Genomic DNA, 24,624 nt, shown 5'->3' on the forward strand with positions numbered 1-24,624 from the left:
GATAACCTGGGACTGTCATAACAAAGCATCTGTCTTGGCTTATCAAACCATAATACTGTATGTATAATTAGTATTATGTTGGATCCCAATGCTCAAAAACTACATCTAGTTCCTCTCTTCACCTTTGCAATAATTAGGAAATTGAAAGGTCTATTATTATTACTTTTAAAAGTAGTTTTCAGTGGTGGCTTATTATGAATTAAGTTAGTCATTAAGTTAGTAACATAGTTAAGTGAATGTAGCTTCCCCACTGACTTTGTTTTTCAGAAGGTTTCAAAAAATTGATCACATGACCCCAGGACACTGCAACTGTCATAAATATGTGTCAGTTGCCAAGTGTCTGAATTGGATTGCAATACAGATAGTCCTTGACTTATAACCACAATTGAGCCCCAAATTTCTGTTGCTAATTTTACGACCTTTCTTACCACAGTTAAGTGAATCACCAATCATTAAGTTAGTAGCGTAGTTGTTAAGTGAATTTTAACATTAACTTTGTTTTTCAAAAGGTCAGAAAAAATTGATCACATGACCCCAGAACAGTGCAACTGTCATAAATCTGAGTCAGTTGCCAAGCATCTGAATTTTGATCATGTCACCATGCAACAGTCGTAAATGTGAAAAATGATTATGTCACTTTTTTCAGTGATGAAACTTCAAACATTATCACTAAATGAACTGTTGTATGTACTCTGTTACTAAACAGAACCACACTGTAACTGCTTTCTTTGTAGATACCTTCAATACAGAAAACATAATCAACTACCAGACCTAGCATTTCTTTAATTTTAACTATTTATATTGCAGGTTCCAACCTAAGCACCGTTCCCCTTTATTGTCCTTGAATTCCCAGAATTCTCAGTTACGGTAATGCTGGGAGTTCCAGAAGTCCATACTTCTGGGAAATATCACGTTTGTGAAGATATCATATTGTAATACATTAAGATTGTGTAATAGTAGTAGTAGAAGGGTTGCTTGTAATAGTAGAATTGTTTGATAGCACTAAATAGTACAAAAGGCAGTGTTTCTAATTTCTGATCAAAGGCAGTAGAAAAAAGTTTGGGGGGGACAAAGTAAATACAGTGCCACAACATACAAGAGTTAAAAAGACTGTGGTTCATAACTAAATCTTTGATAGTACATTATATTTCCAAATATTCATTAAAAATTCCAGAAAATTTTTGTTCTCCTAGCAATAAAAACTTCAAACACAATTACATGATTAGTAATTATTTTTGACTGTATACCTCCCTATCATAGAGCTTTGAAATATATGGTTTAAAGTAATGTTCTTTTATGCCTTTGGCATCTAACAAAAGTCCATCATGTAATTCACAGAGTGTAGAAATAATGCATGGTGCCCTTTCAGAAGCTTTGGAGTCAGTTGTATGAAAGTCTTCTGGCAAACCTTAAAAAAAATAAAAGGAAAGTTCCATAAATTTAGTATGTATTCACTTTTAAAAACAAATTAAAACTTTGCATTGTAGTTGGGAGGAGATAATCAGGAACATACCTTTGAAAGATGGATTTATTAAATCTTTTTTATATGGACACAAAAGTGCATTTGCAAAAATCATATCCAAGCAGCATAAAAGTAAATGATATGAGTTCACTAGATCATCTCCAATCATACTGAAATTACCTTTAAAACAGAAAGCATCAAGTCATTCAACTACAGAGCTAAATATTTCATAAAAAACAGGAATAAAATTAAGCCATTATAAATTACCCTTTGCGTTGACAAACAAAGTCCAGCAGAAGTTGAATAGATCTTTAGCACTACAGGGAACCCGTCTATTGGAAGAGAAGTCTCATTTTAGTTCCAAATTATTACTTAGAACAGTGATGGCAAACCTTTTAGACACCGAGTGCCCAAAAACTGCCCCACCCCGCACCGCCCCACCCTCACACCGCCCCCACCCACCCATAGGGCCACCCACCCCCTCCACAGCCCGCCGATCGCCCAGGCGGCCCAGTAGTGCCATGGCGGCCATGCCCTCCACCCGTGCCCCGCAGCATCATGTTTGCGATGGGGCGCAAGGGCGAAGTCTTGTCCCCATTGCCATGTCCTTGGCTGTGCTGCTTCAGGTGGGCCTTGCCTGGGGGCGACTCTCCTTTGGGGGGGCTGGTGTGGAGGGGCCATGGGGGAGGTGGGGCTGGGGCGACGGCACATGTGCCCACAAAGAAAGCTCCAAGTGCTGCCTCTGGCACTCGTGCCATAGGTTCACCACCACTGACTTAGAATTACTGAAAATCACACAGAAGATTTAGATTCTATTAAATTTAAGAAGGGCCATAAATGGTTATAGCAACTTTATCTTAAAACAACATTTTGGTATGTTCAAGCATCTGCTACCATATCAATCCTATTGTCTCCATGTTTTTGTAATACAATATTCCATTAAAAGGTTCACACCATATTATACAAGCCCTTTACTTTCTCAACTACATTATTGAGAAAGATGTGTTTGGAGTCTGGCAAGAAACATACCAATGAATTTTATAAGATTACATACTTCCATTGCTCACTTTATTTTTTTTTTAGCAACATGAAATCCAGAATACCACAAAACTTTTGAACATCTACCTTTGTTTCCTGCTCCTTTGAAACTTAGGTTGTTCTTCATAAGGATTTTTAAATATATCTAAAAAGATTGGAGTATATTTTTTGAATATTACTGTGGCCACTTCAAAGTTTCTCTCCAACTTCTCTACTCTCTCTCGAAATTCTTGACACAGGTTTGACATGTCCATCCATTTTTTCATTTTACTAAAAAACTGAATTAAGCTTAAAAGAAAACAAAATTAAATTATAGCTTTATTTAATTTCTGTAGACATTCCAGTCTATTTTATAACAATTTCATTCAGAATGCATTAATACATGCATATCACTTAATATGATTTAATGAACACAGCTGAAAATGTAAAAAGACTTCACTAGAACTGTTGTGTGAAATAAGGCACTATATTAATATCACAGTAATTAGGTAAACATGACTGAACCGGCTAATTATAATCCTATAAAATAAGCTAGTGTGAAAAATGGTGATTAGCATTACTCAGTGTCCTTGATTGCACTAATTTGTTGAACAATGGTTTACTGAATACAATAACAATAGCTGGATTCAGGCTATACACTAAATCAAACAAAAATCACATTATAACTTAATATTTAATTACCTGACCAAACAGCCTACTATCAAAAAGTCTTGCTTACAATATATTAATCATTATGTTATTCTTTCTTTGAAATGCTAAATGAAAAACAAGGTCAAATCTTATGCTATTCTTAAAAATGACCTTAAGTCATAATTTTATTTGCTTTTGGTTTAGCATATTGTATTAACTTAATTATTGTGGCTTATAAATTACCATAAAGTCATTTTGCTATAAAGACAGTCATTGTTCCTTATTCCTTAGAACGCCCCATGGCTTAACGTGATCTGTTAAGTCAGTTAATATAATTACTATACCCCTCTTTTCCATGCTGCCTATGATCTTTAATAAGAAACAGCAAATACATTACACTGAACTGTTTACATAATAATATTAATATCACAACAAAAATTGTGAGGATGCTTGATTTAGGCAACAATTATTAAATAATCATTGTGATAACATTAACCAAAGTACAGATACCAAGTTCATTGCAACTCCCAGTTGGAAATGTTAGTCATCTCAGCTATATCAGGAGTAAACAATAAGAGTAGGCATTCATTTATGCAAGCTTTGAACTGAATTTAATATTTCTATTGCAACTTTAGACTAGAATAGCACAGAGAATATTGTTTAAAATAAAAATACCTTAACTTTGCTGAACGCAGAATTCTGGTCAATGAGACACAATTTCCTTTCATCAAACTACTTCCTACAGTAGGCACTATACTTCTACGGCAAGCAACATAGAGAGCACAAGCCAACCAATGTATAATGTCTCCCTGAAAAAATAAGTTGTTTACAGTCTTTAGGATTAATAATGCTGATTATATTGTGAATATATACTAACTTTTATAAAACAAGAAGCTTTATAAATTAATATAAACAATTCTGATTTGATAGACAAAAAGGAAAGTTTTATAATGTATCTAATTTACAACACTAAATGTAAAGTTTAATAAATACTTCTTTAATACAAACTATGCTATTTCACTTTACACAAATATTTTTATTGTTTTTAAATGATTCCTACTGTTATAAGATTGTGGCTTTCTGTTATTATTGGATGAAATAAAGTACATTTTAATTTAAAATTTTATCTCTGAACTCCCTTTGGACAAAACCACCGCGGGTGGGTACTAGTTCCCTTGAAAGATCTATTAAAATATATTAACTGCATTCTGATATAAGATTGCCAGTTTACCTTTTATAAAATGTTTTATAGGTGGCATTTGGATTCTCAAAAGCTGTCTTGTATGTATCCTAATTTACAGCCCAAATGTTGGAGATGTGGAAGCTTAGATGCAACTTATTTTCATATTTGGTGGACTTGTAGAAATATAAAAGCTTTTTGGATTAAGATTTGGTGGAACATTCAAAAGATTTTTAAGAGAAAGATAAAGTTTACGCCGCAATTATTTTTGTTAGGTATTATTATAGATTTTGAAGGATTATTCACAAGAAAGATATATTTTGGTTTGGAGAAGATGGATAGATTACATCCAGAATAAATATGAGACTAAAAAGTATTATTTAAATATGATTGAATTTATATTATTTTTAGTATTATTGTTTAATTATATTATTATTTTTGGTTTTTAATTTGTTAATATTTACTTTGAAAAAGAGTTAAAGTATGTTATGGATTTGATTGTTAGTAGAGTTGGGTAATGTTAGATTATGATTGCTTATTTGTAACCCTGTAATCAGTTCTGGGAAGTGGGGGAGGGGGGGAGGGATTTGGGTTATATATTGTAAAAAATTTTTAAAACTTTTAATAAAAAGAAAAGATTGCCAGTTTACAAAGAATGATGGTGTATAGTATTTCACATGAATTCTGAATGTATGTCATAATTCTCTGCCTAGCATAAAGATACGACAGTCACACAAAAAGAGTTCTTTTAAATCAAAGAATCTAATAATTATTAGTGGTCCTCAACTTACAACCATTTGTTCAGTGACTGTTCAAAATTATGATGGTGCTGAAAAAATGGACTTGCAATCTGTGCCCAAAGTTACAAATGTTGCAGCGCGTCCAGATTCATATGATCAAAACTCAGGCACATAGCAGTCTGCATGCACTTATGACCTGCAGCTTTAGCCAGAAATGGGAGAAGGGGGGGGGTTCCAAAGACTTTATTTTAGTCAAAAAAAATCTAACATTCAATATTTAATCCTATCCTATTCTCAAAGGCCATTTATCCAGTTTGACAACTGAAATTCTGTCCAAAGAGGCCACCATTCCAGCAGCTCAGGCTACCTATCTATTCTATTAGCAGACATTCGTCTTATACAAGTAATCCTCAACTTACAACCATAATTATGCCCAAAATTTCTGTTGCTAAGTGGGACATTTGTTAAATAAGTTTTGCTCCATTTTACAAGCTTTCCTGCCATAGTTGTTAAGTGAATCACTGCAGTGGTTAAATTAGTAATACAATTGTTAAGCGAATCTGGTTTCTCCATTGACTTTGCTTCTCAGAAGGTTGCAAAAGATGATCATGTAACCTCAGGACATGCAATCATCATAAATATGAGTCAGTTGCCAAGAGGAGCCATCGGTGGCTAAGATTAACTCAATCTTCCATCCTTCCAAGGTCGGTAAAATGGGGATCCCAGATTGTTGGGGATGGGGAACTCATCAAATTTGTGGATGACACCAAGTTGGCAGGAATAGCCAACACTCCAGAAGACAGGCTTAAGATACAGGAGGATCTGGACAGACTTGAATACTGGGCACTATCTAACAAAATGAAATTCAATGGTGAAAAAAGTAAGGTTCTACATTTAGGCAAGAAAAACCAAATGTACAGGTATAGTATAGGCCAGTGGTTCTCAACCTGTGGGTCGGGACCCCATTTGGGGTCGAACGACCATTTCACGGGGGTCGCCAAACAACGCAGTCCGCCATTTTTTCCCCCTTTTCCTTAGCTGTGCTTTTATTCTATTGGCTTTTGAAAGCCAATAGAATAGACTCTCTTGAATAGAGTCTAATTCTATTGGCTTTCAAAAGCCAAAAGGAATTGTCCAGGCTGTCTCTGCCCTGCTGAGCCTGCCAAAAGTCCCATTCTGCAAACGGTGCTGCACCAGTTGAGTAGTCCTCGACGGTTGGGGGTCGCAGCATTAAAAAGGTTGAGAACCACTGGTATAGGGGATACCTTGCTCAATAGTAGTAACTGTGAGAGGGATCTCGGAGTCCTAGTGGACAATCACTTAAATATGAGCCAGCAGTGTGCTGCAGCTGCCAAAAAAGCCAACACGGTGCTGGGCTGCATTAATAGAAGGATAGAATCAAGATCATGTGAAGTATTAATACCACTTTACAATGCCTTGGTAAGGCCACACTTGGAATACTGCATCCAGTTTTGGTCACCACGATGTAAAAAAGATGCTGAGACTCTAGAAAGAGTACAGAGAAGAGCAACAAAGATCATTAGGGGACTGGAGGCTAAAACATATGTGGAACGATTGCTGGAATTGGGTATGTCTAGTTTAACGAAGAGAAGGACGAGGGAGGACATGATAGCAGTGTTCCAATATCTCAGGGGCTGCCACAAAGAAGAGGGAGTCAAGCTATTCTTCAAAGCGCCTGAGGGCAGGACAAGAAGCAACGGATGGAAACTAATCAAGCAGAGAAGCAACCTAGAACTAAGGAGAAACTTCCTGACAGTTAGAACAATTAATCAATGGAACAACCTGCCTCCAGAAGCGGTGAATGCTCCCACACTGGAAGTTTTTAAGAAGAGAATGGACAGCCATTTGTCCAAAATGGTGTAGGGTTTCCTGCCTGAGCAGGGGGTTGGACTCGATGATCTCCAAGGTCCCTTCCAACTTTTTATTATTATCGATCATCGCACAGTCAGCCAGATGTTCAGACTGGATTTGGCATTTTGTCTACCTATCGAGTCCTTACCCAGGACCTGGGATAGGCAGATGTGGATGTTTGATGGTATTACAGATATTGTTGCAGGATGGAAGCGGTTCCTAGTAAGGCCGCTTTTTGCAAATGACTAATAGCGAATTTGTCAATGCCAATGGTGTTCAAGTGGTGCTCCAGTTGTTTTGGAATTGCACCCAAGGAGCCTATTACTATTGGTACTACCCTTGCTTGATTATTATTATTATTATTATTATTATTATTATTATTAGCTGACACTATAAAATGCTTAGAGAGGACTGTAAATCACTATGTCGGGGTATATAAGTCTAAGTGCTATTTCTGTCTGAATTTTGACTATGTGACCATGGGGATGCTACAAGTAGTGTGAAAAACAGTAAGTCACTGTTTTCGGAGCCATTGTAATTTTGAATGGTCACTACACAAACTGTTTTTTCTATCCTATGTTTATGAAGATTTATCTATAATTCATTATATTGTTTCTTAAATTATGCTCCACCAGTAACCGTTATAAGCTTGAAGGTATTTTATGTTTTGTCCAAAGGCTCCTCTGAAATTATTTTGTGGATTTTGAATTCCTTTATTTCACTAGCCAAGCAACTACCATGTACATGAATAGACATTTAGCAGGTATTTTAAGATATCTCACTAAAACAGTAGGAAAATAAAAATATTAGAAGATTACAGAATGAAAGGTCAGAGGATGATACTGAAGATTACAATATCTTTTATTCAAATAAATTTTATTATAATGGATTTTCAGTATTTACCCCAAAAATACCAAAATAAACTAAAAAGATATGCCAGCTTTTTAATATATCTCACATGTCATGTTATACCTGGAGACATACAAAAGGAAATTATACATAATTGAAATAAGTTTTCCTTTGTTATGGAAGTATCTTGTTTGGAGTTCCATAATCTAGAATAGTGTAAAAACCATTGATTTGCTCAATAACTCAGTTTTCTAGGTTCATACAATATAATGAATCTTATAAACCTTACAGTTTGGGATCACATAACATATTAGCCTAAGTTATAATTCACTATTTTTATCCTTGATTATATCACTAGTCATTCTATTTCTGGACAGTAATTCCTATCATTCAAGAAAGATAACTTTTTTCATTATGGTTAATATTCAGTATTTATACATTAGATTTCTAAAACTATGGAACAGAAAAAGCAAGGCTATGTATTTCTGCCTCCTGAGGCAGTATTTTAATAACATCTTCAAGTAAATATTCAAAAAACAGTTAAAAATAACGCAGCATAAAAAGTTTAGGCCATCTGCATCTCTTTTCCTTGGCATTCCGCTTTCTGTCAAAATCCTTTCCCGGCTTATCTGTGATTTATTGCATTGAGTTAAATGGCTCTTGTATGGAGCTCAGAAAATTTACACACATCAGTGATCGTTCTTACTTCCATGGACCTCTGGCGAGCATTCATCTTTTCCGACGCCCACCCATAAGGCCGTAGTAGAAGGTCCCTGGGTCACCGTTAAGTGCTTAAAAAGGTAGCAATAAAAGCCTCCTCGGGAACGGCCACTTGGAAGCCCCGCTCAGGACAAGCCCTAGTCGACCGTTACCGAGGCCCAGGGGCCCCAATCTTGGATTATGCCCCCCCTCCCAAGAACAAGGAAGCCCCGGCACTACGTTGCCACCTGAGCATTTAACCAGCTGCAGGAATCAGTCAGTCCGTCAGCCACTCGGGTACCATCCCTTCCTTGACAGACAAGCCGCATCTCACCTCAAGGCTGTAAGTGCCCCGCAAGGCTGTGAAATCCCGAAGGGCTTCCGAAGCGCTGTCAACGTCCAGATTGAGTTCCTGACACAAATGGTCGAGGGCGGCCCGGACAGGGGACTGCACAGCGGCAGCCTCCTCTCCTTCCTGAGACATGATAATAACCGTTCCCGCAGCCACAGGCGCTGCCCCTACCCACAATGCTTTCTGCCGAGCGCGCCAAAATCCTCAACCTGTAATGGTCAAGGTGACGCCCCTTCCGCCCCGCCCCCTTCCTCTGCTACGCGAGACGGCTGGTCGGAAGCTTCTGCCGGTATTCCGCCGCCTGGTCTCCTGTAGAAATTTGCGTCATTGTGTTTTGCATACCCTCTATGTACATAATTGTGGACTACGATGAGGTTCGCGCGATATACTTTGCTAGTTTGTGGCTCCTGTATCGTGCCAACTCCACAACATTTGTCATTCCTCTTCTTGGGCACAATTAGCGAGAAACACGCCGAGAGAGGTTGGTTCTTGGTTTTAAACGCCTGGCTTAGAGAATACTTGAAAGCCCCTTTTCACAATTTGCGGGGAAGAGACAGCGGTCCTGCCTTTTCAAATGAAGTGCTACGTTGTCAAGTGCAAAGGCTTAGGAACAACTGTTGCGTCTAAGTAATGCAGCTACTTCATAATTCCCTGCAGATGATTTAATAGAGGAAGAATACTATATAACCTGAAATCCAATACTCTCAACACGGAGATTATTAATAACACTTGCCTTTGTATATCGGTTATATTATAATAGAATACATTATTGTATTTATTTAGGACAGTAACATCCAGAAAAGCATATTCATCACTACCAGACTGAATTCATCCATTCCTGCCAATATAAGTACAGGTAGTTCTTGACTTACAACCACAATTGGGTCCAAAATTTCCATTGTTGAGCCAAGTGGCCTTTATGTGAGGCACACCCAATTTTAGGACATTTCTTGCCATGCTTTTAAATAAATCACCACAGTTGTTAATTGAATCATCACAGTTGTTAAGTGAATCATGCAGTTGTTAAATAATTCTAGCTCTCCCCCCCCCAGCTGCCCTTGAAGATCACAAATGTTGATCACATGGCTGCAAACATAAGTACATGCTGGTTGCCAACGTCCAAATTTTGATCATTTGATAGGGATGCTGCAACGGTCATAAGTCACTATTTCAATATTGTAACTTTGAATGCTCACTAAGAGTGGTTGTGTGTCCAGGACTACCAGTAAAAGAAAAAACTTAGAAACATTTTCTTCCGGGCAGTTCCAGTCAACCTGATACTATTCCAAATTTGGTAAGACCTAGTTGTGTAATGGGCAGAATGACTAACCTTTAGGAACAGAAGGAAGAGAGACTACTGAGACCACAGTCAGATACAGGTAGTTGTTGGTTTAAGTCCATGGTAACAACTCAAAGTTATGGTGGTTCTGAAAACATGGACATAAGACTACTGGAAGTTCAGGCCATTACAGCATACCCCTGGGGTTTCTGATCGTAAGCCAGGACCCAAGTGCCCAGCTTATGATTACCATGTTGCAGGATGCTACAGTTATAATTGCCATTGGTGACCTTCCCTTTCCCACAATAAAGTCAATGGGAAAACCAGCATAGAAGGTTGCAAGTCACTCCAGTAAGTTGCTCCTGCCTTCAGACTCTGCCCAGGTGCAGCCTCTGCTGTTCCTCACAGGCCTCTTCCAACTCATGTGTGACCTATGCCAGCCCTCTGATACATGCATGGCCTGCACACAGCCTCCCAAACTCTCCTCTCCTCTGCACAGAACATGGGGTGAAGTAATTTCTATTTAGAATCTTCTCATTTCAACACATTTTGGGAGACCAGCTGTGTTGGTTTATTTGCAGAATAAAGAAGCTGGCAACAGTTTGAACACCAGCATATTCTACAAGTATGAAAAAACCTAAATTCATATGTTAAGATGGTCACAGGTACAGTATATTGATTAAGATGTCAGTAAGTAATGGGTGGATACACAAATACATACAACTACAAAGAAGAAAGAAAAAGATGACAAAATTGACTTATTTGATTAGGAAAAGTCAATAACTACTTTTGTTAGGGACTGGAAACCTTTCACCTTTTTGCTGAAAATGGAAAAAAATCCTGAGGCATAATGTAACCTTAGATAGGATAAAATATAAATGCCTTTATAACTGCTCTAAAAAAGATCAAAATCCTTCCTTCCTTCCTTCCTTCCTTCCTTCCTTCCTTCCTTCCTTCCTTCCCCTCTCTCCCTCCCTCCCTCCTTCTCTTCGTACAATATAATCAATATATAATGATGTACAAAATTAACATTAAAATCAGAATTAATTTAAAATTTTAAATTATAAAAATATAATAAAAATCAAAAGGTGAAAAATTCCAAGCTGGGAGTTAGCCCATGTTAATACAGGTGTGTGTGGGGGGTCTCATAGGGTAGTCAGCCCCACATTTGTGAAGAATCTGTCCCCCATGCGCATCGAGGTTTTGATCACTTTGCACAAGGCCAAGAGATTGGGGGCTAAGCGCAGTTGTATTTCACATTGCAGGGGCAGCAGCAGAGAAGCCCCTTTTCCTAGACCCTGCTAGCCAAAATTCTTTGACTGATGGGATCTGCAGTATATCTTCCCTGCTAGAATGAGCTTCCAAATATTTTTCAAAGGTAGCCCCATGTACAGCACATTGCAGTAATCTAATCGGGAGAAAACCACAGCATGAGTAACCAAACAGAGAGTGACCAAACGGAGAGGAAGGGGGGTGACAATGTAGTGACAATGACACTGCATCATTCACTTCCCCTGGGACTGAGATATACACCCGTGGTGATGGATGATCTCACCCAGTGCTTTCATGTAGACATTAAAAAGGAGAGGAACACTGAGCCCCGTGGGACCCCCAAAGGAGGGGCCATGAGCTGGACCTCTCACTCCCTATGAAAACTGATTGGGACCAGTATTGGAGGAAGATGAACCAGCACAAAATTGTGCTACCCACTCCAACTCCCAAAAGGATACCATGGTTGATGGTATCAAAAGCTGCTGAGAGATCAAAAGGAGTAAGGATGAATACACCACCTCCATCCTGCTCAAGCCACAGATCATCCATGAGTGTGACCAATGCAGTTTCAGGCCCATATCTGGGCCAAAAAATGGTCCAGATAATCTATTTTCTCCAGGGTCCTCTGGAATTGCAACTTTTTCACCCACCTTTCCCAGAAAGGGAAGGTGGAAAACTGGACAAAAATTGTCCAGCATAGTAGGGTCCAGCAATGGCTTCTTGAGTAGGGAGCAAATCAGACCTCTTTAAAGGGAGCCAGAAACACCTCCTCCGACAAGGATGAATTCACCATCACTGTGACCCAACCATGTACTTTATTTTTCTTTCCCTTTTAATAATAATAATAATAAAGTTGAAAGGGACCTTGGAGGTCATCTAGTCCAACCCCCTGCTCAGGCAGGAAACCCTATACCATTTCAGATCAGGCAGGAAACCCTATACCATTTTCTTTAACTTGGTAGTGTTTTATTCTATAAAAAATACTTCAGTAAAAATTAGTTTTAAAAAACGATAAAAAAACAAGGAAACAAAATTAACTCCCTAAGCAACAGTAATGAAACTAGCTTTCCATTGTAAAAAAAACCACATCAGTTGAGATTACTAAGTGGAAAATCAGCTATTTGCTTAGCAAAAATTACATTCTGTAGACACAGTCAGAGAGTTCATCAAGGTATCCATGAATATGATTTATATTTAAAAAAATTGGAAATTGTCATGCACATATAGTCCACCCCCTTTTTATACCCTTGGTAGTTGAAAATGATTTCTTAAAAATCATTTATGATAGAAGTAATAATGATCTAGAAACATCTACTGGATTTACAGAGATCTAACAAGAACCACATGTATTAGGGAAATTGCCAGTTTTGGAAAACAGAATATGCTACATTTAAAACCAAATTAGCTGCTTCCATAGATAGAGGCTGGCAGTTATATTAATAAATATTTGCCTTTTAAAAGTCTTCTGTGGATCCAGATGTATGCTTTAAGTCATATAGTTTATTTTTCTTTCTATTGGCATCGATGTGCCTTTGAGCACTTATTTCCTTAATGGATTTGAAAATTCCATTGCCCTAGAATTGGCAAAAATCCATGTCCTGTTTCTATATAAAGGTGCTTGTTTTTAAAATAGCCAAGGAATAGCCAAGGAACTATAACTGAAACAAACAGAATCTTGTACTGCTGAATTTTTAGGGAATGTTCTTACTGTATGCTGTCAATCTACATCATCAAAAAAGAAATGAATTGCATGTATTGCTGTTGTACTGTTACAACTTAGGCCCATGGTGGCGAACCTATGGCACGCGTCCCACAGGTGGCACGCAGAGCCCTCTCTGTGGGCACACGCACCATCACCCCAGTCCTAGGCCTTCAGCTGGGTTTTATAAAACCTGTTCGATTTAGGCCTCTGCCGCCACGTGCAAAAAAAAATCAATCAATCAATCAATTTCAACTTCTCATGGGAAAAAAAAAGATCTCACCAAATTGGAATTGATTGAACTTTTTAGTCCAACCCAGTCTGCCATTACCACTGCAGCCACACCCACCCAATAGGCCACACTCACCCAATGGGCCACGCCCACCCAGCACCCGACGATACATAAGTGGTTTTGGGTTGCAGTCTGGGCACTAGGTCTCTAAAAGGTTCACCATCCCTGACCTAGGCCATAGCACATTGGTTATATGTTTTAGGGTACTTTTAATATTCTAAACTAATTTGGCTGCCTTTCAAAATTTGTTTAACTTAAAGATGCACACAAATTATCACTTACATTGTGAAACTAGTTTTTAATGAGTTTGGATTTTTGACCATAGTTTTCCCCATTTTCAGGAAACTACCCCCCCACAGAATGCTTCCCAACTGAACAGAAATCTGAAGCTAAGGCAAGCTGAATATATGCAACAAGCTTTTGGATTTAATTTCATTAATTAATCAGTTAAAATATAGGGAACTTACATTTTTGTTTTTCCTAAATGAATCATTCATTACCTTGTTCAAAGGGCTTAAGATAAAACCAGCAAGATAGGAGGAGGGGGGGTAGAAGTAGCAGCAATATAACATTGCTATTTAAAAAGCTGCCTGGTTTTAATGCTGGTTCCAAGACCAGGTTTGGGTTCACAATCTGGAATCTTTTCTCGGTAATAATGGTATTTTTTAGATATATCCCCTTCCCAAAGGCTGATGTTCTGAGATGTAAATACTTAAATCTTATTCTGATAAACTGTTATTTTGTTGATAGCAGGAAGATAGCAGCTCAGTTGTGAGTCATCGAACAAGGCACAAGTGAGAATTCACATATCACGATAAACTCTGAAATATAGTTTATAAACTATAATTGCTAAAATTAACTGTTAAAACTAAGCAAACAAGTTTTCTATTCAGCTCAAACGTGATAGTAACTGATTTAGCTTATCAGCTAATACTGGATCAAATTTAAGATATAAATAATGGAACTATGCAATCTGGTAGGTTCTTTCTATTTAAGAAAAGGCCACTGATGAGCTTCACTTCAAGTCCCTACCCAGCTTCAAATTAACTTCTTATATATTTTTTGGTTCAAAACATTGAGTGTAGTTGATGTATTATTTCAGTTATTATTATATATTACAAATTTTACAATGCATGCCTATAATGAAATTGATTCTCTTGAAAGATATCTGCTTAAGTAGAATATTCTAAATAACAACTTTATTTTTATATTAAGTCCTGTAATCCAAACTTGGTTTTTTTAAATCTTCATATTCTGGTTAACTTCTTGCATACAGAGATTTTGAATGACAACCTGTTTATCTTACACAAAGTATACTATTCCTGTTCTTTAAAAAAAAAAATAACAGATTTAAGAAATCAGAGCAAGCATGTTCATTAGCGATTTTTCTTTTGGAAATTTAATATCGAAATCATTTATTGGCATCTTCGTTGTAGCACATTCTTCAAAGAGATTCTCAGGATGTCAGCTGGTGAAACTATCATTTTGTTCTTGCTAGTTAAACATGCTGTGCAGATTCAATGGATGATATGCATGAATTATTAGAATATTATCCTAATAATGAACCTCTTTGCAGATCCACTGATTACACAAACTGGAAATATTCTAACCCTATAGCTTGGGCTTCTCACCACAGAAAAAAGTACTATCTGATGTAAGGGATGGCTTAAAAATAGTACTGATGTTTAGTTTCTTGAATTGTATGTAAATATTCTATAATCAGAGACATATCCTAAGCTATTTTTAACAGTTACAGAGTTATCACAGCAGGGTATTCTTGGGTCAATCAGACAGAAAATATGAAAGAAAGAAAAGAAAAGCTGCAGGCCAAAACAGTGCTCATGCTAAGAAAAAGGCAATTCATGTTTAGTTTCAAATCAAGCAAAACAATCAGAAATAGATTTCCTAGAAAAAGATATGTACATTTTTTTTGCAAGATTCAGCCAAGGTTTTTTTTTTTAAAAAAAGAAACACATAATATAGGCACTAAATTAAAAAATTAAAATTTTGACCTTTAAATCTATGCATTGTACAAGCACAGACACTTTATTTTAACAGCACATCTTTTGGTGATTTATGTTGGTGTGAGTGTTCGTGAAGTAAATGAGAAATTCGTATATGTTTTTAAAATGGATATGAAAAAAGCCATTTATGCCTTTCACTGTAAATAAGCCAGAACAGCTTCACACTGCAAAAGGGTCACACATTGAAAGTCAAACGAAGCCTACAAACATACATTAAAAAAGAAAGGACAAGCTATATAGAACATGCTGACAAACTAAAATTCAGTTTCAACCCTGTTCCTTATAAATGTAACCCTGCCAAACATTCGTATATATTACAAGTAGACTCCAAATAGAGATTTGCATCCATTGACAGTAAGGCTTTCAAGATATATGAAGTTTTATAGCATTTGTATTTTAAGGATTTAGGGCAAGTACATGGTTTTTCTACTAAATAAAAAGTTATTAGTACTTAAAAGGTTCAAAAATATATCAAGTGATTTTTTTACATAAATAAATTATATTGATTTTGGATTTAACAGCTGAAAAAACCCTCTTTGCTTCCATTGGAGGCAAAGCTGAACAAAATGTTAGTCAAACAGAGATAGCAGCACTTCTAAGAAATCTGTCAATAGCCATACAGTATCTGTCCTATACAGCTGTATTAAATAGGGTCTATAATATTATCCAATTGTTCTGCAACAGTGTAACCAAATTGTGTAATTTGCTGATATTGATTCTAACCCAATAGTATAAATTCACTGCAACATGCAGCCTTAATTTTAATTCATGGGTAACAGACTTCTTTGAGATGCTAAATTTAACATGTACACACTTTAAAATCCCAAATGTATAAAAGACAATGAAAAAGCATCATAAATAAATAATGCAAACTGAAATAGTTATGTCAAAAACATTTGGACCATCTGATAAATTAGCAAACGGTAAAAGGAAAAAAAAATAAAAAATACAGTAAATTGTGACAAACCAAGTGTGAAACTGAATACTAGCATACACTCCCAAGCCCCTTTAAAGGTCTGCCATTTAAACATCGCACCACTTTTTTTTTCAAGTCTCAAATCACGAGCTATAAATTAGAACAAGCCCAAGTGAAAGAAAAGTGACACAGGAGTGGGAATAAAGATAACTATATAAAAACTGCTTTTAGGTGCAATTCAATATTGAAAATTGGCATATGTTTTTAAACAGTTTCATTTAAAACACAAAATGTATATGCAGAGATGCTGGGAAATATCATTTAAGAGAGCAAGGGCTCAAGAGGAATGGAAAGAAATAGCAAAAATGTTTTCACAGTCTGATAAAGAAATGAAGGATAAAGCCAAGTTATAAAACTTTGACAATCCCTGTCAAAGGTCAACTCTAATGGAAAAATCAATTCCAGAGCTTTTTAAAAAATCAGTTTTCAAAGTTTGCACGAAGAAAGAAAAAAATGATAAAACTTAGGTCCAGTTCCCACTTAAGAAAATTTCATTGCTTTCTTCTTCCCTGGGGGAAAAATGCCAAGTGCCTTTGTGAGAAATGAGTAGTACAAAGTTGAAAAAATAATTGGTAGTTACTATAACCCTCTTCATGCCACTGTGTTTTTTTTAATAAAGGTAAATTGTGCATACATTTCTCAGCAGGAGCTGAAATGGGCTTGGTATCTAAAGAAAAAAGCTGAAATGCACTTTAAACATAAAACAAGATTTTCTTTTAGAAATATAAAAGTTAAGTAATCTTTCCCCTTACAGCAGTTTGTTTCCAAAACTTTGTAGTGTGAACAGGAAGAAATTATATATCTACTATTAATGCCTTAAAAAAAGAAATGAATATATGCATTTCGATCATTAGTTATATACTTCTGTCTATACTACTATTCTAGTAAACATGATAAAATAGGGAAATACTTTAAATCAAAAAATACACATTAGCACTTACTATAGCTGTGCTTTTTACTCCAAAATACAAGATTTGTTTTTTTTTTTTTAAATTCAGTGTCATTGTAAAAACATCAATCTTTTCCTGTGTTCTTCTATGTTTTTCTCTAAAAGAAGCACTTTCTTTTACCAGGTTTTTTTTTTCTTTTACACAAGCAAGCAGTTTTGGGAATGACCACATACTTACTTATTATTTGGAAGAAGGGAGGGATGACCAGTTTTGGAGATGAGGATACTTTACTACTGTTTGAAAGAAGGGAGGGGTGAATAGTGGACAAATGAACCAGAATTCTGTTCCTCCCACACTAATGTTAGAACACTGCTTATTTCTATGGCAAGACCTTGCAACTATTAAAATGTCACCATAGTTTTCTTACCAGGAATTAGGTAGATAATATTACTTACAGAAACACAGTTTTTATGAAGGTAAAGTGGGGACAAAGAGCAATAACAAATATTTATGGGATGAGAAACAAGCCACAATATTTTTTTTCAGAAAAAAAAACAAAAAGAATCTAACTGATATCTTTAATTTCTTTTAACTCCTCTTCCTCCTCCTCTGCTGGTACATCACGTTCATGCTCCATTGACACATATGGTATTTGTTCTGTACAGTTTTGCTTGTTAGCATGTTCCTTGTCAGACAGTGAGAGCATTTCTGAGTCCACATTTGCTAATTCCCCTTTAGTTTTCTTTTTTTTTCTTTTCTGACTTTCTAGGTTTGTTGCTTCTGAATGTCTGGTTTGTTGAAGACCTGGCAAGGCCATACCAATACCAGGAGAAAGAAACATTGAGGGATATATCAGTCCAGATGACATTCCAGGAATAAGAAATGGGTTAAAGGCTACAGGACTACTGGTTGTTATTGCAGGTTCTGACTGATCAGAAAATGAATTAGGACTCAATTTGTCTTCAGAAACAGTTTCTATTTTTGAACCTTGGGTATTTTGTTTGTCTTCAATTTCATTTTCTGAATGTGTTGTACCACTTTTAGTTGTGCTTGCTAATGAAGTTGGAGCAGTTGAAGTACAAGTAGTAGCTATTGATGGATTAAGAAGTCCTCCAACACCAAACATCTGTGGTACAGCAGCCATCCCTGGTAACATCATTGGCAACATGCTCAGAGTACTTTTAACATCCTCACCAGCAGGTACTGCTGCAAATCCAGCAGGAAAGCCAACCAGTCCAGTCAAAGGAATACCTTGCATGTTTCTCATAGTCTGAAGTCCTACTAAATCCATTCCAGCTATAAGTCCATTCATGAATAATGGTCCCATTCCAGACGAAGCATCTGCTCCTATTCCTGGAGTTTTAAAGAGGTCACTTCTTGGCCTTCTTCCTCTTCGTCGAGGTCCAATGTCTCTGAGTACGGGTTCAGTGAGAATACGATTAAACTTGCTTTCAGGTAAAAAACCCTGAGATATGAAAAACAAAACAAAATTTCCACAAGTTATTGCTATGAAACTCTGAGGTTAACAAGTATCTTAGCTGTATTTTCTAAAGGAATACATTCTCAAGTATCATTCTGTATTACTCAGAATTATGGGCAATGTGGAGACTTTCATAAAGACAAAACTATTTGCACAGAAATATGATCCTGGATTTTGTAGGTAAAGCTATGTATTCATTTAAAAGTTGTCAATTTCCCCTAAAATATAGTAATTTTTAATATATGCAAAATACTTTTGGATTAGGAAAGCAGTCCTTCTAATGCAGGATCCTTTCACACAATGGTCAACGGCATGCATAACTACTCAAAAGTTGCCCACTGAGTTAAACAGAATTTATTACTAAGTAAGTGGACTTGGAACTTCAGCCTCAACTATTTTATTGTAGATTATACTCAATAATATTGGAATGCTATTCATTCTCTCTCTTACACACTCATTTCAAGAAGAATCTAAATCTTTTTTAAAATGTTGTATTCTTATCCAAAAGTTAGCAAAAAATATTATTGCAGTCATTATAAAACACTGAGGTTACTGTGAGGGTACATTAAGAATGAAATCCTGAATAGAAGGAATCATATGAATCATAGAACCCTTTCTCAATGAAATCCAAAGAGTTTAGTGAGGAAAAGAAATAACCAAGTTATTAATGCATGCTATTTTGGCTGACTGTTCATACAAATGAAACATCAGTGCAAGAAAGGTAGTTTGACAAGGGTTTTGAGCTATGTGTCTAAATAAAAAGGACTAGCTAAGGCATAATGTGATATATTTGCATTTTGGCTTAACATGTTGCATGAAACAAAGTATTACGATTTGTAAATTTGATTTGTGGCTTAACATAAAGTATAAACTCAGCGGTGGCTAATTCAAATGATTAATGGTTAAAATAAATGTGACTTAAGTCAATCTGTCAACTTGGCCATACAGTTTATCTCATATTTAATTATACCTCAGGGATATCATAAAAATACTATTACAGTTGCATATATTAGAAACTCTTCTACTTGTCCATGAAAATAGAAGGGTAGGGAAAAGAAGCAAAAACAGAAAAATGTAAATTGACCGTACAAACATATCACTGGGCTGAAAAAAGTGACTCATGACTGGTCTTTGCAGTTAATATTGTCAGCATCCCAGTGGTCACATGATCATAATTCAGGAGCTTGGCAACCAGCAAGTATTTACAGTGGTTGCAGCATCCTGGGATCACATATTCACCGTTTGCAAGCTTCCAAACTGGCTTCCGACAGGCAGGCAGTGGATTCACTTAATGACCACATTCCATGGTGGATTCACTTAATGACTGCAGCAAAAAAAGTTTTCTTAAATAGGGTGCAGTTGCGTAATGAGTCCTTTAATGACTGCATTGCTTAGTGGCAGAAGTTCCAATCCCAATTCTGGTCGTAAATCAAGGAATATCAGCAATGGCAGAGATTTTCCCAAATGTTTTTACTTACTGAAAGCTTAACTATGTCACACCAGTCTGCTGCAACAGCATATTCCATGTTTGCATCAAGCCACCTTGGTAACTCCTTCAAAGCTGGCGCCATGGCTCCCCCTAACTGCAAAACACAGTAAAAGAATGACCTCTTTTGCATACAACTTCTAAGCCACACAATTAAGCATTTAACTATTTAGCTCTCCACTTATTTTTCAATTGCTCATTTCTTGTCTTTTTAAAAAGAAAGATTCACTTATTTTATGCTGTTAATACCTATACTAGAAAATAAATATCTACTTTCCCAACTTACTCTGTACTAATGAATGCCACAATGGGGGGAGACTCTTTAAACAGAAAGAAGAAACATAATTTAGTTGATACAGTATTTTAAGCAAATATCCTTACAGAGGAGGAGCAACTAGTATTTGTTCTTCCTCAGGAAACTTTAGAGAGGCAGAATAGAAAAATCCTAATCATGTACAGAAGACAATTTAAAACTAAACTGAACTTTTACAAAGATTTTCAAGAGCTGTCTGTTCTTAACTCATTTGTTCTACAAAGAATTTTCTACCTTTCTTTTACTTGGAGGTAACCTATTGATATAAACCAGTGGTTCTCAACCTTCCTAATGCCGCGACCCTTTAATACAGTTCCTCATGTTGTGGTGACCCCCAACCCCCCATCCAGCTGGCCGGGGATATCAAAAACTTGACCAAAAAAAAAAAAAAGGAAAAAATGGGGAAGCATAGGTAGTCCTCGACTTACAACAATTCGCTTAGTGACTGTTTGAAGTTACAACAGCATTGAAAAAGCGAATTATGATCATTTTTCACACTTATGATTGTTGCAGCATCCCCCGGGTCATGTGATTTACATTCGGATGCTTGACAACTGATTCATACTTATGACGTTCACAGTGTCCCAGGGTCACGTGATCAATGGCCAGGGGGCGTGGCCAGCTGATCACTCAGGTTACAGAGTGCTTGTGGGGGGGAATCTGTGAGTCTCTGGGATGGGACTGGGGTGGGTGCCTGCCTTCCTTCCCTCCCTTCTCTCCCCTTGTCCCTTCCTTCCTTCCTTCTTTTCTTCCTTTCCTTCACCTCCTTTAGTCTCTTCTTCTTTCCCTCCCTCTTTCCCATTGTCCCTTCCTTCTTTCCTTCCTTTCCTTCACCTCCCTTAGTCTCTTCCTCCTTCCCTCCCTCTTTCCCATTGTCCCTTCCTTCCTTCCCCTCCTTCTTAGTCTCTTCCTCCTTCCCTCCCTCTTTCCCATTGTCCCTTCCTTCCTTCTTTCCTTCCTTTCCTTCCCCTCCTTCTTAGTCTCTTCCTCCTTCCCTCCCTCTTTCCCATTGTCCCTTCCTTCTTTCCTTCCTTTCCTTCACCTCCCTTAGTCTCTTCCTCCTTCCCTTCCTCTTTCCCATTGTCCCTTCCTTCTTTCCTTCCTTTCCTTCCCCTCCCTCTTAGTTCGTTCGTTCGTTCCTTCCTTCCTTCCTTCCTTCCTTCCCTCTTTGTCCCTTCCTTCCTTCCTTCCCTCCCTTCCATTGTTCCTTCCTTCCTTCCCTTTCTCATTGTCCCTTACTTCCCTCCCTCTTTCTCCCTTCCTTCCCCCCCCCCTCCATGCCCAGGAAGGGACAAGGGGAGGGGGAAGGCTGCCAGAGGCAGAGGAGAGCTCCACCCAGCTCACTTGCTCAGCTTCGCCAGAAAACAAGCCGCTTGCTAAGTTAGCAGAAGCCCCAGGATCAGCATCGGGCTACAGCTGATTCGCGCTTTTGCTAAATTAGCAAGCAGCATGTTTTCTAGCAAAGCTTGAGCAAGTTTGCTGGGCAGGAGCCAAGGAGAGCTGCTACAGCTGACCTGCTTCTTGGCTGCTCTGCAAAAGTGCAGATCAGCTGTAGAGGTTCGCCCCGATCCTGGACAAGAGGGAAGAAAGGAATGACGGAAGGGACAAGGGGAAAGAGGAAGGGAAGGAGGGACAAAGAGGGAGGCGAAGGAAAGGAAGAAAGGAAGGAAGGAAGGAAGGAAGGAAGGAAGGAAGGAAGGAAGGAAGGGACAATGGGAGAGGGAGGGAAGGAGGAAGAGACCAAGAGGGAGGGAAGGAAAGGAAGTTCCAGCTAGCAGAGGCTTGGCAGCCCGGCTGCCGAGAAACAGAAGAGCGCAAAGCCAAGGAAAAGAAGGTGGCGGTTTCCTCCCAAAGGGGGCTCCATTTCTCCACCCCTTCTCTGGGTTTGTGGGGAATTTCTCGTCACCAACGCTGACAGGTGCTCCTTCGAGCCTGCCACAAGCTTTCTCGCCCCCTTTGCTTCTCCCCCCCCCCGCTTTCGTGAGGATTGTGGAGCCCTTGGAAGCAGATCGTGCTTTGAAGCTTAGGAGAGGAGGAGGAGTCCCTTCCTCCTTCCCTCCCTCTCTCCGTCAAGCCCTGGCGGGCTCGACGTGAACGGGCGGAGGAGGAGTCAAGAACGGACGGGGTGGCAAAGGAGACCGGCGGCCGTCGCCAGACCTCCTGGCTGACAAGCGCAAGTTCGGGGGTCGTCAGCTGACGGGCGCAGGAGTTGGGTGCTGCGCCGGCCTCCCCTTCGCTGACCTGCATGCATGAGAAGAAGTCAATCCGGTTGCTGCACAATGAGTCTCTGGGGCCTTGGTCTGTGCCTGCGCTCTTCATGCGCCTCCTGCAGGGCACATTTGGTAGAGTTCGTGCAGATTGCTGCTAAGCAGCATATTTTCCACAAATAAGTGAGGTGGAGCGGAGGGGGGGAGGGAGAGAAGGCGGTTGACAAGCCCTGCCTAAGACCATTGGAAATATGTGTTTTCCAATGGTCTTAGGCGACCCCTGTGAAAGGCTCATGCGACCCCCAAAAGGGTCACAACCGACAGGTTGAGAACCGCTGATATAAACTAAATAGAGTAAATATCATATATTTACTAACCAATATGAACTCAAAAAAGATGAGAAGATTGCCATGTGGTAGAGACAAATTTCAAGATGACAGAATCTAGCTTGTATTTGCTTTTCTAAGATTATAACATGAGAATAGGTAGTATAAATCTCCACCTAATGCTTGTATCTCTATTTCATTCCTACATTATATTTTGGAGAAAACACTTTAATACTGCCTATTTTCTCAGCTAACAAATTTAATCAGCAAATAACTGTAGCCTGCCATATAATACAGCTAACTAAACTTTCCAGTTTTTAAAAATCGATTTGCTGAACTGACACAGTTCCAACCTATTTTTTTATATCAAGTTATCTTTTCTTAACAGTTTTTTAATATCAGATTATCTTTCTTTAGCAGTTCCCAACTTCAAAAAGAAAGGAGTCTATAGTTTAAACATCAGGCCAAGATTTTTACAAGAAGTATACATTCTTGGAGATGAGGATACTTATACTTAAATAATTCCAATACTACTCCTTTTGCATATGCAGTTCAAATGCATAAAGTGCAGGACAGGATTTTAATGAAGAAATAAAGGACAAATTTTAGAATTTGCATTTCCTTCCCTAAAAGGAAATGGACTGATGAAGACCCAGATCAAATGTCCAGATTGTGGACTGATTGATTGATTGATTAGAATGGTATGATGTTAAATAAAAGCAGAAAAAGCTGTACTAGCTAAAGCCAAAGACCACATTGTTTGTAAGAATGCTTCCACTTACCCTCCGCCCTGTGCCCTTGTGCACCACAGGCACCCGTTCCTCTCCAGTGAGAGAATTTATGTCTAACTTGCTAGGATCTTTACAACGCTGCCTTCTCTGTTTAGGCTTTTCTGAAAAATTCTGAAAGGAAAAAAAAGAGTAAGTATAATGAATCTCAAATAATACTGTCCAGCACTGGAATACAAAACTTGCACTTACTGTGCCAAAGCCAGGGATTTCGAGAGTGTAATCAGACTGCTGTCTCAGCCAATCCAGAAGACTCTTGTTTGGAACAATCTTATCTGTCTGGACATTAGTAGCTGGAACTGTCTGTTGATTTGAGGTAGTTAAGACTGGCCCATCTGAATTAGAATTACTTGTTATGGTCTGACCTTCATCTTCCTGAACAGTATGAGGAGAAACAGAGAAAAAGGCATGCTTCAGATATAAATTCTAATACTTTACATTTGCATATATGTAGATTTTACTGCATAAATTACAATTGCTTGTAAGGAAGGAGGGAATTAATTTTTCAAATTTCAGGTTTATCATTATTTTATCTAGTGATTGACAACAGAAACTTTCAGAACTTAGCTCTTCTCTGGCTTCAACTGAAGTGCTATTATTTGATCCCACTGAAGCCTTAGGATCCCTGACTGTTCTTAGATTTATTCTATTACTTGCTCTTAATGTGATAAGACACATTTCAAAAATATCAAATTAGTGTATTTAATGGACTTAATATTTAAAGGAAGAAATCTACAGAATAGGAATATGCAGTAGCAGCTGAGAAAGAA

The 24,624-nt window shown here is 37.8% G+C and overlaps 2 protein-coding genes across 4 annotated transcripts in view; both read right to left on the reverse strand.

Moving 5' to 3' along the window:
- Positions 1-9,431, reverse strand: part of RBL1 (RB transcriptional corepressor like 1) — a 35,328-nt gene extending 25,897 nt beyond the window's left edge. Inside the window, exons 1-6 of one of the 2 annotated variants that reach the window (XM_039319135.1) lie at positions 8,805-9,431; positions 3,806-3,939; positions 2,588-2,788; positions 1,730-1,794; positions 1,514-1,642; positions 1,248-1,408 (exon numbers count right to left, since the gene is read on the reverse strand). In XM_039319135.1, coding sequence (XP_039175069.1) covers positions 1,248-1,408; positions 1,514-1,642; positions 1,730-1,794; positions 2,588-2,788; positions 3,806-3,939; positions 8,805-8,954 — 840 coding nt within the window. In that variant the 5' untranslated portion in view covers positions 8,955-9,431. The remainder of the gene's footprint in view (positions 1-1,247; positions 1,409-1,513; positions 1,643-1,729; positions 1,795-2,587; positions 2,789-3,805; positions 3,940-8,804) is intronic. The other variant, XM_039319136.1, reaches the window with a different exon arrangement.
- Positions 9,432-14,740: 5,309 nt separating this feature from the next.
- The window catches only part of CHD6 (chromodomain helicase DNA binding protein 6), a 144,096-nt gene continuing 134,212 nt past the window's right edge, over positions 14,741-24,624 (reverse strand). For both annotated transcript variants that reach the window (XM_039319138.1, XM_039319137.1), the window contains exons 37-40: positions 24,047-24,229; positions 23,849-23,968; positions 20,213-20,317; positions 14,741-18,719 (exon numbers count right to left, since the gene is read on the reverse strand). In XM_039319138.1, coding sequence (XP_039175072.1) covers positions 17,820-18,719; positions 20,213-20,317; positions 23,849-23,968; positions 24,047-24,229 — 1,308 coding nt within the window. In that variant the 3' untranslated portion in view covers positions 14,741-17,819. The remainder of the gene's footprint in view (positions 18,720-20,212; positions 20,318-23,848; positions 23,969-24,046; positions 24,230-24,624) is intronic.

Source organism: Crotalus tigris, unplaced genomic scaffold (assembly GCF_016545835.1).
Source record: "Crotalus tigris isolate CLP2741 ecotype Arizona unplaced genomic scaffold, ASM1654583v1 scf7180000022411.5474196:2289641, whole genome shotgun sequence".
Taxonomy (NCBI): domain Eukaryota; kingdom Metazoa; phylum Chordata; class Lepidosauria; order Squamata; family Viperidae; genus Crotalus; species Crotalus tigris.